A 15,354-nucleotide genomic window follows, 5' to 3' on the forward strand; every position below is an offset into this window, starting at 1 on the left:
TTGGTTGCTTTTGCGGTGGTCCTGGAACTTCTTGGCCCAAAGTTTTCGTCGTCCGACGAAGTTTTATTTTCTTCCAATAAGGCCGCCGCAATACGATCATCCTGCATATTATTATTCATATTGACTATCTATACCTACAATAAAAATAAAAAAGTATAAATAAAACACTAATAGTAGCAGTAAATAACAAAAAAACACTGAAGTAGGTACATACTTTTTTGACAACGTCCCATACAACGTGGGGTAAAAAACGCCCGGGACCCACTTTGAGCACGTGCTCACACGACCCTGGCGCGCGTAGTATTGATTCAACGCTGTGATTCGACGCGGTAATATTTAAACTTCAGCTACTGTGAAAATTAAGTTATTTGGTTGCATTTTAATATAAAATCAACGCAATTTAAAAGTGTTGGGGTTAAAATAACCCCACCTTGTATGCCGAAGGTTAAATGACAATGGTAGGTGGTAGAAAAAAAGGCAAGGATAAAAAAATTATTTATTGTCATTTAAGTTAGTGCCGCGGTAGCGCCGCGGCGCCGACGAATACCAGAAGCGAATGGTTTTTTCAATAGAAAACAGTTAGATTAGGTTAAGTTAGACTTTAATAATTAAAATAGATTTATAGATAGATATAGGTACATAAATCTAGGTATTTTTCAATAAAATTTATTATTAAATACCTACCTACGATTTTGAAATATTTTTGCGTTTTAGTTTTAACGTCAGTTATGAATCAATAACATGTTATATTTGACTTTAAACCTTCGATAAAAACTGTTTACGATTTGTAAAGAAAACAATGAACCATTTATTTATTATAATATGCTATGGAAACCCATTTAATGTATCATCTGAATGCAAGTTTGAATTCCATTAAAATAAATTAATCCTAACTAACTAGGTAATATTGTAAATGCGAAAGTAAATCTGTCTGTGTGTCTTCTTCACGCCTCAACCACCGATTTGGATGAAATTTGTTACAGAGATACTTTGAAACTCGAGAAAGAATAGTTTTTTAAAAATCCATTTGGAACAGGAGTTATTTCTACAATATCCGGGCGAAGCCGCGGGCGTAAACCTAGTAGGTGTAATAATAATAGAATAATAAATGAAAAATAAAACATCGTTATGTTGATGAAGCAATTGATTTAAATGGCCGAATAATATCTACTTTGTTTATAATTCAATGATAAAAAGTTAATAATGTTTTTTAATTATTAAAAAAAACAGAATTATGACTCTGCAAGAACTCATAATATTAGAGTAAGGTTATACAGTAGTTATCTGAACGGGCAACATAGTGGTTTATTTAAAATAATAATATTAGAAACTGTGTGTGTTTAAAAAATGTCTTCGTCTGTGAAACCACATCTTGAAGAGGTATCTATGTTAATACAAACATTATTATTATTATTTTACGCCCTGGATTTAGTAATATTCTAAGCAAGTGATAATGAAAATATAATACACTAGCTTGCTCTGCGGTTCTACCCGCATCGCTCCGCTCCTATTGGTCTTAGCGCTTTCCTCAATAAATAGGCTATCTAACACCGAAAGAATTTGTTCAAATCGGATAACTAGTTCCTGATATTAGCTAGTGTTGCCCAAATGCAAGAACAAGACGAGACTTAGCCAGTCTTGGTCTTGGTCTTGCGCCAATACACCTGGTCTTGGTCTTGGTCTTGGTCTTGCGCCAATACACCTGGTCTTGGTCTTGGTCTTGGTCTTGCGCTCCCAGTCTTGGTCTTGGTCTTGGTCTTGCAGCAAGAGTCTTGCAAGTCTTGCAAAAAGTTTACTTTAAATCTTAGAAAAACGTATTTCAATTGGAACATTGTGAGCTTGAATTAACATAGCCATGGTAAAGATCAAGCAGATTAATAAATAACTGAAGATTTGATAAGAAATTCGAAAATCAAAGTCCTAGCTGCAAGACGCAAGAGTCTTGCAGGCTAAGTCTTGTTCTTGCTCAAGTCTTGCACGGTCAGTCTTGGTCTTGGTCTTGCTAAAAATACGCGGTCTTGTTCTTGGTCTTGGTCTTGCAAAAACGCAAGACCAAGACCAAGACTGCAAGACCAAGACTGAATTTGGGCAACACTAATATTAGCTCGTTCAAACAATCAAACAACTCTTCAGCTCTATAATATTAAGTATAGATTATATCTAATAAAATTAATACAGAAGAAGTTGCGATGAATTTGTTTCCAAGCCTTATATATTTTTAATCTTTGATCCTCATTGAAGTTAACCTTTCTCGTTTCCTAGACCCCTAATGCCACTGATATGTTCTAACTATATGTTCTCATCTCCATCAAAGCTTGAATTATTATTAAATCATATTTTTCCTATCTTTTAGGAGCTCCTTCTCCCATACACTCATGTTATCCAGAATTCTAGCAAGGGTTTCCGTAGTAGGATCGCGGAGGCGTTTAATCATTGGCTAAAAGTGCCAGATGACAAAATGCGGGAAGCTGCTGAAATTATTAAGATGTACAGTGATTGTAGTCTTATGTAAGTTTTTTGTAGTCAGTTTTGAAATTGTCAATTTTTCTTGAGGATTAAGTTGAATAGACAGAGAAATATGTTTTTTGCAACAACTTTTCGTAATTAGTTAGTATGTACCTAAATAAAATATCTGTATATTGTGATTAAATGGTTTTATAATAGATTTGTAATAAGCAAAAAATCGCTGCGGATAATATTTAATTGTAAATAAATAGATCTCTCTGGATTTCTGCCTAACTGTCGATCAATTTATATAAAACTAGCTTCCGCCCGCGACTCCGTCCGCGCGGATGTCTGTTTTCGCATGGATGGTTTATTTCTCTATTTTGAGTAACTCTGACAATGACATCTTATAAATATCTATTGGACCCAAATACGGTTAGGCCTATAATAATACGCAACGTGTGTTCGCGGTTCTACAGAACAACGTCTATGGATAAAACTGAAAAATTAAGATTTTTTTTTTTCTACGTTTTTTCCAGGATAAAAAGTATCCTATTTTACGCCCAGGATAATAAGGTATAATTATACCAAGTTTCATCGAAATCGAACCGTTAGTTTTCACGTGATGCCTTCACATACAGACAGACAGACAGACAGACAAAAAATTTTTTAATCACATATTAATTGGGTTTGGTATCGATCCAGTAACGCCCCTGGTATTTATTTTTTCAATATTTTCAATGTACAGAATTGACCCTTCTACAGATTTATTATATGTATAGACCCATAGGCGAACCCGCAGGCAAGTACTTCTATAGCTCATGTGTTATTCTGATGTATAAGTATGTATAACCTGTCTCACTATAAAGTTTTATCCAAATCCATAAAGTAGTTTTTTCGGGAAGAGTTACAAATACAAATTATCTTTAATTCATCGTGAAAAACTACCGCATTTATTATATTATTGAGATTGAGATGTAGTTTTTGAGATATAGTTCTTATGTAAGTAAAATATGGTACATACCTAATAGGTGATTTCTCACTAGACACTCGGGCGTTTTGAATTATTGCCGGATTATGATAATATATTCGCTCCAATTATGTACGTGAGTCTAAAGTGTAACTGAAATACACCTGGATATTATAATCTTTATCTTTGCTATTTCATAAGATAAACTAGAAGGTATGAAACTTATGTAGCAGAATAACACATAACTATAGAAATATTTTTTTGCGAGTCAAAGCTAGTATACCGTGAGTATACTAATATGTATAAAAAATCAATTTGGCAGTGATGTATAGCTTATGTACCAGAAGAACACACAAGGTTAAAAAAAAAATGACTTTCCGTGGCAAAGCTAGTGTAATATCACAGATTAATGTAATATTAATAAATATTAATGTAATATTTAGAAGCAATTATTATTAATTCAGTTTAATTTATATAAATATTCAGTTTAGACGACGTCCAAGACAACACAACGATACGCAGAGGCATCCCCGCGGCGCACTGCGTGTATGGCGTGCCATGGGCCATCAATACTTCCATCCATGTATTCACCTTGCTGATGGTCAAGTGCTGCAAGTTGGGTGAAAAGGTGAGGTTATTTTTATCTTTTACTAGCGGCCCAGATTTGATAAGAACCATAGCAACCATCCGTTTACTTCAAAAAAAAAAATAAAAGGAATTAAAAAAAAAGGATTAGCGAAGTCGGTAAAACTGTTTTCGAGATTTGAGAAAGGTAATAGACATTCATTTTTATTTATTTTTCACTAGGCTTCCGCCCGCGGCTTCGCCCGCGCAGTCGAAGAAAACCCCGCACAGTTCCCGTTCCCGTGGGATTTCCGGGATTGCGTAATTTTCCCGGGATAAAAAGTAGCCTATGACATTTCTCGGGTATCAAAATATCTCCATACCAAATTTCATGAAAATTGGTTCAGTAGTTTAGGCGTGATTGAGTAACAGACAGGCAGAGTTTTGTTTGACGGAATAGAAAAGTTTGATCTTGAGACGGTATTGGGAGCCGTTTTTATGCTCTACCATGTCGATAACTGACCGCTCTGATGTCATGACCTTATCGAATCTAGATGTTTAAATGTGTCTGTATCGTTTAGTATAATTACTATAATATATCGAATTCATATTATGACTTACTTTTATTATGTACATAAATTTTCGAAAAAGTCATAAATATTTATTTGTTACAGTATTTTGTACTGTTTACATTATTTTGTACTGTAAGAAAAATTTTATTCATTAGGGTATTCAATTATTATCACTTATTATACAGAATTATTTAAATCATAAAAGATAAATCTAATTCCGTAGCAATTAGTAAGCGAGGATAAAGAAAAATGCGTAAGAATTCCCGACAGAGCGGGATCTAATTATCATGAAGTCTTCTTTTTCTAAGAACAAATAAGATATTGTTAGCTCTTATTTGGGCTTTAATTACTCTTTAGATAATTAACTAACTCTTTAGATAATTATCTACAATATTTCGCCAAAATAAAGAAATCTTAGAATTCCTGAAATCCGTCTTATGCTGTATTACGATTTGTAAAAATAAAAATTATAACTCAAATTTTTTTGAAGTGAAACTTCTTTATCGGGGTTGCAAAAAATTTAGTTTAACATTTTTTCGTCACGCGTGACATTTTTCGGTTAACCGCCATCTTTTCTCATCCCTACCACGCGTGATTCAACGTATTTCTGTAAAGTTGCAAATAGTAAATTATTTTTTGAAAAATAAGGTCATAAAGAAGTTTCACTTCTTACGTGTGTACACTAGTACACGCACACGTTTTTTTAAGTTCCATGTTAATGGTTTCTGAATAATTTGTAAAAATAGCCCAATTATTTTAAATACATGAAAAATAAAATTTTTCAACAATAAAACAAGTCTTTCTAAAGATGTAAACTCTATCATTTCAGGCACAGCGGATATTTTCAGAGCATTCGTTAGAACTATTACGGGGTCAGGGCAAGGAGATATATTGGAGGGACAGTTTCATTTGTCCCTCTGAAGAGGAGTACAAGACTATGTTGGAACAAAGTGAGTGAAATAAGTGTTCTTAATGAAATAGTTTTTATTTGATATACTGTTACCTATATTGTAATTATTGTAAATAGTCGCGGGAATATTGTTAGTTATATTTTTTTTATATTAGTTACGTTCGATTCATTAATAAAACACTTTATCGATATGGCGAATATATTTCAAAAGTATTGTGCAAAATTTAAGTTGAAAAAACAAAAAAGATTGGTATTTAAGGCCGTGTACGCGGTCCGTGCGCTGTTTGGCTCAAATATGTGATTTTTCAAACCAGATTGTCCATCAACCACTTATCTTACAAACATATGAATTACTAATAATTTTAGGAAATTTTATTGTCTATATAGTTAGTTAAGAGTTTTTTTTCAATTAATACAGTATTTCTGAATACCATCAAGATAACTGAGCCGATGATTACTTGATTTCACTTTTAGTGTCAATTTCGAAGCTAAAAATATCTGAAATTGCTGACAGATCTAACACACATTTTTTTTTAACTAACTGCAAAAATCCTTATTAAAATAGTTAGTTAAAAGATTTTTTTAATTTGGACTCCTAACTTATGAAATTAAAATCCGAACAATGTGAATTTTTTTAGAAATTATAGTCGACAAAATGATTATTTTCACCATGATATTTGACTTAGTTGAATATAATTTATACATATTGCAATGAAAGAACGTATTACTTATAAGATAAAATTTAAAAAATCAACTAAGGTACCTCTATTATTTTTCTACAATTTTTTTTAAAGTACTATAAAACACTGCGCGCGACCCGATTAAAATCAGTCGGCAGCGAGCCTTCCCAGAGAGAGGACATGTTGCTCGGCGCTCTCCTGTGGACCTATGCTGTTCATAGTAAAAGGATAGCGCAAGCCGCGATCTATCGTAATAGATCGCGGAGATTTTGACTTGCGTTAAATTGAATAAGCCCTCTTAAACACCACACGTTTTTCATAAGATTGGCGTTTAACAAGCGTTTAACAGATAAATGGAGATACAGTGCCACCAACTCACCAAGTGCCACAAACTTATCTGACCCGGTGGTAAAAACTGGAACTACGTGCCGCCTTTTTGAAATGTCACATTTTCACAGACTTTTCATACGGAATACATATTTTGTATAAATAAAAATTTACATATTAATGTTAATTTACACCATTGCCAATGACACTATATTTACCCTTGCATCCGGGGAAATACTATTTAGCGGCACTAAAATCGACATCAGTGACACCGTCACCGGGTCAGTTAATTATGGCACTGTAATCGGTTTTATTCATGAGATATTTTTTTTCATAGAGACGGGATGCATGTTCAGTTTAGCGATTCAACTGATGCACATTTTTAGCGAAAACAAAACCGATTATTCCGGTTTTGCCAAAACACTCGGAATGTATTTTCAATTGAGAGATGACTACTGCAATTTAGCTCAACCTGAGGTTTGTGTTTTTGTAATAACTTTATCTATAATTACTTAATGAAGCTTATCTTCATACTAGCTGTTCCCCGCGGTTTCACCCGCATTGCTCCGCTCTTGTTGGTCTTAGCGTGATGATATAATATATATCCTATAGCCAGTGGCGTGCCTAGGGTGTAAGGACTGGGCAAGCCCAAATTTTTCGAAGTGTTTGCTGGGTACCCTTTTCTTGAATTAGGTATACACTGTGTTACTAAGTAGGTACCTATGTTCGTTATAAAACTTATAAAAAATGTGAACATACCGAATCAAATCTTCTAAATCTTCACGCGCGCCCGCAAACAGTTGAGTCAAACGTTTACCATTACAATCATATTAAAATCTATATCTATAAATTATATAAAACTGTATGACATTATATTATAAAATTGTACAGATCATTTATATTCTAATTCAAAACGCCGATCTTTCTGAAGGAAATATTTTATAACATCAGAATAGAAGTAGGTACCTACTTAGGTGATTGTTTTAATTCAATTAACAGCTCTTTCTCAATGACAGTCATTGTTAATTCAGAAAGGCGTTCTTGGCCTTCTGTATTTCTTAAATACGTACCTACCTACCTATGAATTCGATTTAACGCTGAGAAAGCACGCTCCGTGGAAGAACAACTAGCAAGAATCGTAAATACCAAAATATGTGCAAGTTTCATCAGAAGGCTTCTTCTAACCAATTCTCATTCATGAAATCGATTAATTCGTAAACAATACAATTAAAATTTGGTTTATGTTACTTACTGCACAAATCGGGAGTTGGTTTTGATGAAGAAATTAAGGGTCCGTAGGTTACGCCCCCAGTGTGTTTTGCCCCCGTGGTGGAAGCCCCCGATTTCGTTTTAGTACTATAATATTTATTAGTTAAATATTTTTATCAAAAGTACAGTCAGATAGCAAAGTGTAACCTATTATAAAAAATGTCTAAGTCATGGTTCATTATTAAAATCAAAATCATAGTTTATTATTATAAATCTTTATTAACAATGTCGGTGTAACAAACGTTTGCTTATCTAATAATAGGTACTAATGGGTAATAATAGGTAATACGTAGGTACTTAATATGTATAAAATTTAATTTTTTTAAACATGACTTCATATGTACTTTTTTCTTTATTAACTAGTAGCACATAAAATATAGGCACAATATTGGTTGCTTGTGCATCACTTCCCATATCTCCATGAATGGTAAATATTTGGTAAAATGGACCTGGACAACAATCAAATGTACCATCCCCGAAGTAGTGTTGTATATTTTTGATGTGTTTTAAAGCCTGTGCTGATACGAATACTATAATTCTGTTGTCGTTCTCACAGTAATCAACTAATAGATATTTTTGAAAAATCTCAGGTATAATGACTTCAGCTGGATTACGAAACTGTGTCTTTTCTACATTTAAGGCTTTCTTTCGAGAGTTGTATAACTGTTGCTTGATATTATTGAATTTGGGTATGTATTCATCGAAGGCTGTGTCTGTGTTTTTTAACTCGGCAAATTTTGTTTCAAATTTTTGTTGTATAGAGCTCGAGAAACTCGTTTTCACTTCCTTTTTTAATTTTTCCATAACAACTCTAACTTCATTTTTCATTAAGTTAGGTTGACACTCAGCATTATGACTTTTGGATTTGTACATTGTCACTTTCCTCACTTAAGGCCGTGTACGCGGTCCGTGCGCTGTTTGGCTCAAATATGTGATTTTTCAAACCAGATTGTCCATCAACCACTTATCTTACAAACATATGAATTACTAATAATTTTAGGAAATTTTATTGTCTATATAGTTAGTTAAGAGTTTTTTTTCAATTAATACAGTATTTCTGAATACCATCAAGATAACTGAGCCGATGATTACTTGATTTCACTTTTAGTGTCAATTTCGAAGCTAAAAATATCTGAAATTGCTGACAGATCTAACACACATTTTTTTTTAACTAACTGCAAAAATCCTTATTAAAATAGTTAGTTAAAAGATTTTTTTAATTTGGACTCCTAACTTATGAAATTAAAATCCGAACAATGTGAATTTTTTTAGAAATTATAGTCGACAAAATGATTATTTTCACCATGATATTTGACTTAGTTGAATATAATTTATACATATTGCAATGAAAGAACGTATTACTTATAAGATAAAATTTAAAAAATCAACTAAGGTACCTCTATTATTTTTCTACAATTTTTTTTAAAGTACTATAAAACACTGCGCGCGACCCGATTAAAATCAGTCGGCAGCGAGCCTTCCCAGAGAGAGGACATGTTGCTCGGCGCTCTCCTGTGGACCTATGCTGTTCATAGTAAAAGGATAGCGCAAGCCGCGATCTATCGTAATAGATCGCGGAGATTTTGACTTGCGTTAAATTGAATAAGCCCTCTTAATTTTATAGAACCACTACACTTGCCATGTCTTTTATTTACGCATGTCCACACACTCGATTTATTATTTTTCCTATGAAGATTATAAGCAAATCCGACATGTAGTAACGATCTTCCACCTAGTTTATTTGAAATTATTTTGTAATTGGTTTGTGCTAAACCCCGTGAAGGACCTGGACTTGCCATTTTGAGTTAACATGACCGACTAAACTTTCTTATCAGTAACATATTGCAACTATGTGGGAAAGGGATAGAAATAGTGCCCATCGCTATGTTTGCTATTTTCACTGTCCGTCACCCTGGACTCTATTGTTTTCAACCCTATCTTTCCCTTTCTTTGACTACCTATCTCTTTCTTTTAGAATTCGATCTGGCTATTGTGTAAAACCAGTTTGGCCGGGCACGGGCGCCTCGTTTAGACAAAGTACAAAGTAATGCATCTAAAGTAAATAATTGTAATATAGTAATAAAGTGAATATCCTTGTAGCATGTTTATAGTATCCAATATTGTGTTAGTTAGAATACTTATTTAGTAAGTTTGTCTACGTATTTGGTTCCGAAACACTTTTTTCATCGTCTGTATCTAGTAAAAAATATTTTTATTTCGGCGAAATCAACTATAATAACTTAATTTAAAATCGGGGGCTTCCACCACGGGGGCAAAACACACCGGGGGCGTAACCCACGGACCCGAAATTAATCGTTGTTTTACAGTAAAGTTTAATGATTTTACCTTCCCCGCTGAGCACAAAGCAAACCATCACAATTTACAATACAATCTGTGTCGCGACACTTATTTTCTCACAAAATTCGAAAAACTTAACCTAAATTACACCGGTATAATCACGCGCTAAACCATACTAACAATATCAATAATATTCACGACGTTCGTTCGCGCGACGCGCAATCGTAACTATCTTCACACTGTTAAAGCCCGGCTTTGATGGCCATATAAATTGCTATAGAATTCTATAGATAGGTATGTAGCTACTTCAACGAAATTTCATACGTTAGAAGAGATAAGCGCAAAGCCCGGTAAAAGCCCACGAGTGCAAGCGAGAGAACTATATGTCACTCAAGAAGGACACCGCACTGTTTATACAAAGTACGACTTTATTTAGATAGCAAGAAGGATGAAATTAAAAAGTTTGACTCGAATTCGACATTGTTTGTTGGTGAGTTTTCATTGAATTTCGGAGCAAATTTTGAATTGCTCGTTGCGCGTGAATATTCAAAAGTGAATTTGGGTATTTTCCTGTCTCGTAGCGAATTCCTTAGGCAAGCCGGGCTTTTCGGCTTGTATGAACGTACCGCCACTGCCTATAGCTTTCCTCGATAAATGGGCTATCTAACAACGAAATATTTTTTTTAAATCGGACCGAGATTAGCGCGTTCAAACAATCAAGCTCTTCAGCTATATATTATTAGTAAATATTAAGAGGGCTTATTCAATTTAACGCAAGTCAAAATCTCCGCGATCTATTACGATAGATCGCGGCTTGCGCTATCCTTTTACTATGAACAGCATAGGTCCACAGGAGAGCGCCGAGCAACATGTCCTCTCTCTGGGAAGGCTCGCTGCCGACTGATTTTAATCGGGTCGCGCGCAGTGTTTTATAGTACTTTAAAAAAAATTGTAGAAAAATAATAGAGGTACCTTAGTTGATTTTTTAAATTTTATCTTATAAGTAATACGTTCTTTCATTGCAATATGTATAAATTATATTCAACTAAGTCAAATATCATGGTGAAAATAATCATTTTGTCGACTATAATTTCTAAAAAAATTCACATTGTTCGGATTTTAATTTCATAAGTTAGGAGTCCAAATTAAAAAAATCTTTTAACTAACTATTTTAATAAGGATTTTTGCAGTTAGTTAAAAAAAAATGTGTGTTAGATCTGTCAGCAATTTCAGATATTTTTAGCTTCGAAATTGACACTAAAAGTGAAATCAAGTAATCATCGGCTCAGTTATCTTGATGGTATTCAGAAATACTGTATTAATTGAAAAAAAACTCTTAACTAACTATATAGACAATAAAATTTCCTAAAATTATTAGTAATTCATATGTTTGTAAGATAAGTGGTTGATGGACAATCTGGTTTGAAAAATCACATATTTGAGCCAAACAGCGCACGGACCGCGTACACGGCCTTAAAATTAAAATCACTTAACTCTTTTGTTTAAAGTTTTGTTAAGTATTAAAATAATATTGTAATACTGTGCCTTCACATAACAAACATACAAGCATAATTTGATCTGTTTATTTTATTTTCATGTTGCCATATTCTGAAATCTAGACAATCTTTGCAGTTTTAATGTTTTGTTTATTTTGTAGGCACAAGAAGAAAGGCCGGCTGATCAGGTATGAGAGATTCATTTTTATCCAAAACCAAAAATTAAATTTACGTAATAATGTCAATAATTATTATTTTTTTTCCAGAAATTAAACGACTATTGCATGGATTTAACGGAAGGAAAATTCACCTTGCCCATAATCCACGCATCTAAAGGCCCACATGGTGCAACTGTTTTAAGTATCCTTTTTGAAGAACAAACAAATATTTAGACATTTTTTTTCTATACAAGCAATATATACAAAACAATAATATAATCGTTTTTTTTAATACATTATCTACATACAAAATACATGACCAAAGTAAAGTAAAAATGTTTATCCAAAGACACAAGATAAGAATGAAATGAATCGAATATTTATGCAAGGTATATTTTTCATTGTTACTTCAATTCTAATGTCTTTATTATGTTCCAAGATTCAGATTTTTTACCAAAGAAAATTAAGTATGTAATTTCACAAAATATAGCATATTTTAAAAATTTCTTAATAATTTAAACAAAGATATTATATTAAAACAACGTCCAACAGATATCAATACGAAGCGATATTGTGTTGCTTTATTAGAAAAAGCGGGTAGTTTGAAATATACCAAAGAGACGTTACAGGATTTGGACCAATATCTGCGGCGTGAGGTAAGAAATCACATTAATATAATACCTACTATTGAAGTAGTTAAAATAAATAAGATTTTTTTTTTTTACCTAAAATAATGAACCTAAGGTATCATTATTGAAAATTACGATTACGAAATAAATAAGATGTATTCATTAGTTAAATCGATAATTACTTAAATACTTTTCATTTAAAAAAAATGTGTAAAACATGTGTTCTTGTTTTGTTAAATGCATTTACTCACGATGTGTTAATTTTTTAATCTACTTAAAAAAAAGGAGGAGGTTCCCAATTCGGATCTATATTTTGTTAATTAACTTTATATGTATATCTTATAATTTTGCTTACAGGTATCCCGTTTTGGCGGCAACCCTCTTGTTACTTCGATCCTAGATGATCTAAAACTGGACGCGGGTTATTAAATAAATATAATATTATATTCTTTTTGAATATTAATTTCACCTATAACTAATATAAGTTTAGATAAGGTCTTTTCATCGGAAATTTACTTTACTTTCTTAAAAGTCTAAGGTCCAGACAATAACAGGAAACAGGAAAAAGACAGGATTTTCATCATACTGAATATATCCTGAAAACGGAATCAAACAAATATCCTTTTGGCTCAATTATATCAGTTAAATTACTAGTATCTTCTATATACTAATATAATTAAGCTGTCTTCAGCTTAATTATAGCTTTGTTTGTTTGAACGCGCTAATCTCAGGAACTACTGGTCCCATTTGAAAATTTCTAAGACCAAAACGAGCATAGCAATGCGGATAAAACCAAGGGGCACAGCTAGTAGATAGAAATCAAATATTTAGTGTATATGTAGGTATATATCGTAAGTTTAAACTACATAATATTATTATGTAGTTTAAACTTACGAGGAGGTCCCATCAATTTCATCATCAGCCCATATACGTTCCCACTGCTGGGATACGGGCCTCCTATGAGGGTACAGGCCATAATCCACCGCGCTGGCCAAGTGCGTGTTGGCGGATGACACATGTCGTCGAACTTTTTAATTCTTCGACATGTCGGTTTCCTCACGATGTTTTCCTTCACCGTTCGAGCAGTGGTGATGTTACAACATGCGCAGATAAATTGAAAAATCAATTTATTTCCTGCGCGCTCGCCTGGTCTCGAACCCCGGACTTATCGATTCGAAGTCCGAGGTCTCACCACTGAGCCACCACTGCTTCCGTTTGTGTGCACCCATCAATTTGTGTTTTAAAAATTATTGTGCGTATGAAATAGAGAATTTTTCATTTTCATTTTCATATACACATATTATGTGTCTAAAAACTAAAGAGCTACTAAAAACCGAATGTACTATGTTATCTATGGTTGGGTGATTATTTTAAACTGAGGGTAACAAAATAGGACTTCAGGGTGACATGTAAAAATGTTCAGGTTGCGAACTCAGATAATCACTTTATACGCTGTAATAACAAATTTAGTAACGGTTTTACTTGTGAAATAAGGCTTATGTCTCTCTGTGGATTTGATCATTATAACCTCATTTTTAAAACGTTTATGTGACATTTATTTAAGCGGTAAGTATGGTAAGGTTGGCTTGGTCAAAAACGTTTTTAGACGATGTGAAAAAGTGGTTTTAACAGGCAATTTATTGTTTGAATAAGAAGCATAAATACATCTTAATCTTCATAATGTTCATAAATGCTAAGCTGAATTCTCTAAGTTTCTAAAATAAAGTTCTGAAAATGTAATAATGAACTTCAGTGGAACATGACAGCGTAGGTAAATCGAGTACTATTACTCTGTTAGGTACTGTTAGGTACATTAAAACAGGAATATGAAACTTACAAGATTGTAAACTTTTATATTGTAAAAACATTATAAATTCAGGAAACAGGTCAATATTCCCCGTCTACAAGCAATCATTGACTCAGCGGTATAATGTTATAAGAACTCGTTAAACCACGTTGAGGGTTCAAACTTGGCAACTAGCCAATGTTATATTTAATGGTTGACTTGTACTGAGCCCGCCATGACGCTTCTAGATGTTAGATGTTTTTATTAAGTTATTGTTAAATTAATTCAGTTTGATTTTTGTTAAACAGATTAATTCAATCACTTATCTATACTAATACTAATAATAATCAGAGTTTACCCGCGCTAATCACAGGAACTACTGATCCGATTTGATAAATTATTACCCCATTTATTGAAGAATGTCGCTACGCAGTCGAAACACGCTACGGCTAATACCGTAGTAAAATAAAACCGCGGGGGCACATCTTATTAATAAGAAGAAATAATTAGTTTGTTTGATTTCATTCTTTTTCATCACATGAAGCGATTCTATATAGTTTGATTTTAATAACTGAAATAAGGAGGAAATTAGCGTGCAGAGAGTGACATTACCTTTGACCACACAAGCGATGCCGCGGGAAGGGAAGGGAAAGGTAATTTAATATAAAGAGAAAAGATATGATTTTTATTTATTTATCACGATCTAACTCCTCGACAGAAATTAATATTTTACCATTATAAAGCCACATCTTACCAAGTGACATTATTATAAATGCGAAAGTAACTCTGTCTGTCTGTCTGTTACTCAATCACGCCTTAACTACTGAACTAATTTGCATGAAATTTGGTATAGAGATATGTTGAATCCCGAGAATGACATAGGATAGGTTTTATCCGGGAAATCCCACGGGAACGGGAACTATGCGGGTTTTTCTTTGACTGTGCGGGCGATGCCGCGGGCGAAAAGCTAGTGGTAACATAAGCCAGGCTTTACTGGGTGAAGGGACAAGCGTCTAATGAGAAATACAATATGTTTCGCGTCCAGAAAAGTTAAATGTTTGGAGAAATGTTTGGCCTTTACTTGTGGGCGGAATTTTTTATTTGTACCTATCACATATTTATATCTAACACTTTTACTACTTGACAAAGTCGTAAAATTAAACGAAATAAGTTAGATATTTAGTTTTTTACATACCGAAATGCTTACATTATAAAATAAAATAATTGTTTATTGATTTCCAACTTGCAAG

The 15,354-nt window shown here is 33.2% G+C and overlaps 1 protein-coding gene and 1 long non-coding RNA gene across 2 annotated transcripts; both read left to right on the forward strand.

Annotated features, from left to right (window-relative positions):
- The first annotated feature begins 1,347 nt into the window (after positions 1-1,347).
- On the forward strand, positions 1,348-5,509 carry LOC123698745 (geranylgeranyl pyrophosphate synthase-like). Its single transcript, XM_045645493.1, has 4 exons — positions 1,348-1,380; positions 2,354-2,508; positions 3,902-4,043; positions 5,381-5,509. The coding sequence occupies exons 1-4, from the start codon at positions 1,348-1,350 to the stop codon at positions 5,507-5,509; spliced, it is 459 nt and encodes a 152-aa protein (XP_045501449.1).
- Positions 5,510-6,853: 1,344 nt separating this feature from the next.
- Positions 6,854-11,891, forward strand: LOC123698569. Its single transcript, XR_006752427.1, has 3 exons — positions 6,854-6,945; positions 11,693-11,719; positions 11,798-11,891. It is a non-coding gene; the product is annotated as an uncharacterized LOC123698569 (long non-coding RNA).
- Positions 11,892-15,354: the final 3,463 nt, after the last annotated feature.

This window comes from Colias croceus, chromosome 16 (genome assembly GCF_905220415.1).
Source record: "Colias croceus chromosome 16, ilColCroc2.1".
Lineage (NCBI taxonomy): Eukaryota > Metazoa > Arthropoda > Insecta > Lepidoptera > Pieridae > Colias > Colias croceus.

Excerpts from the sequence above, each read along its gene's own strand:
- LOC123698745 (XM_045645493.1), top strand. The coding sequence starts at position 1,348 with ATGTCTTCGTCTGTGAAACCACATCTTGAAGAG. Across the intron at positions 1,381-2,353 it reads TGAAACCACATCTTGAAGAG|GAGCTCCTTCTCCCATACAC; the intron begins GTATCTATGTTA and ends CCTATCTTTTAG. Across the intron at positions 2,509-3,901 it reads TACAGTGATTGTAGTCTTAT|TTTAGACGACGTCCAAGACA; the intron begins GTAAGTTTTTTG and ends ATAAATATTCAG.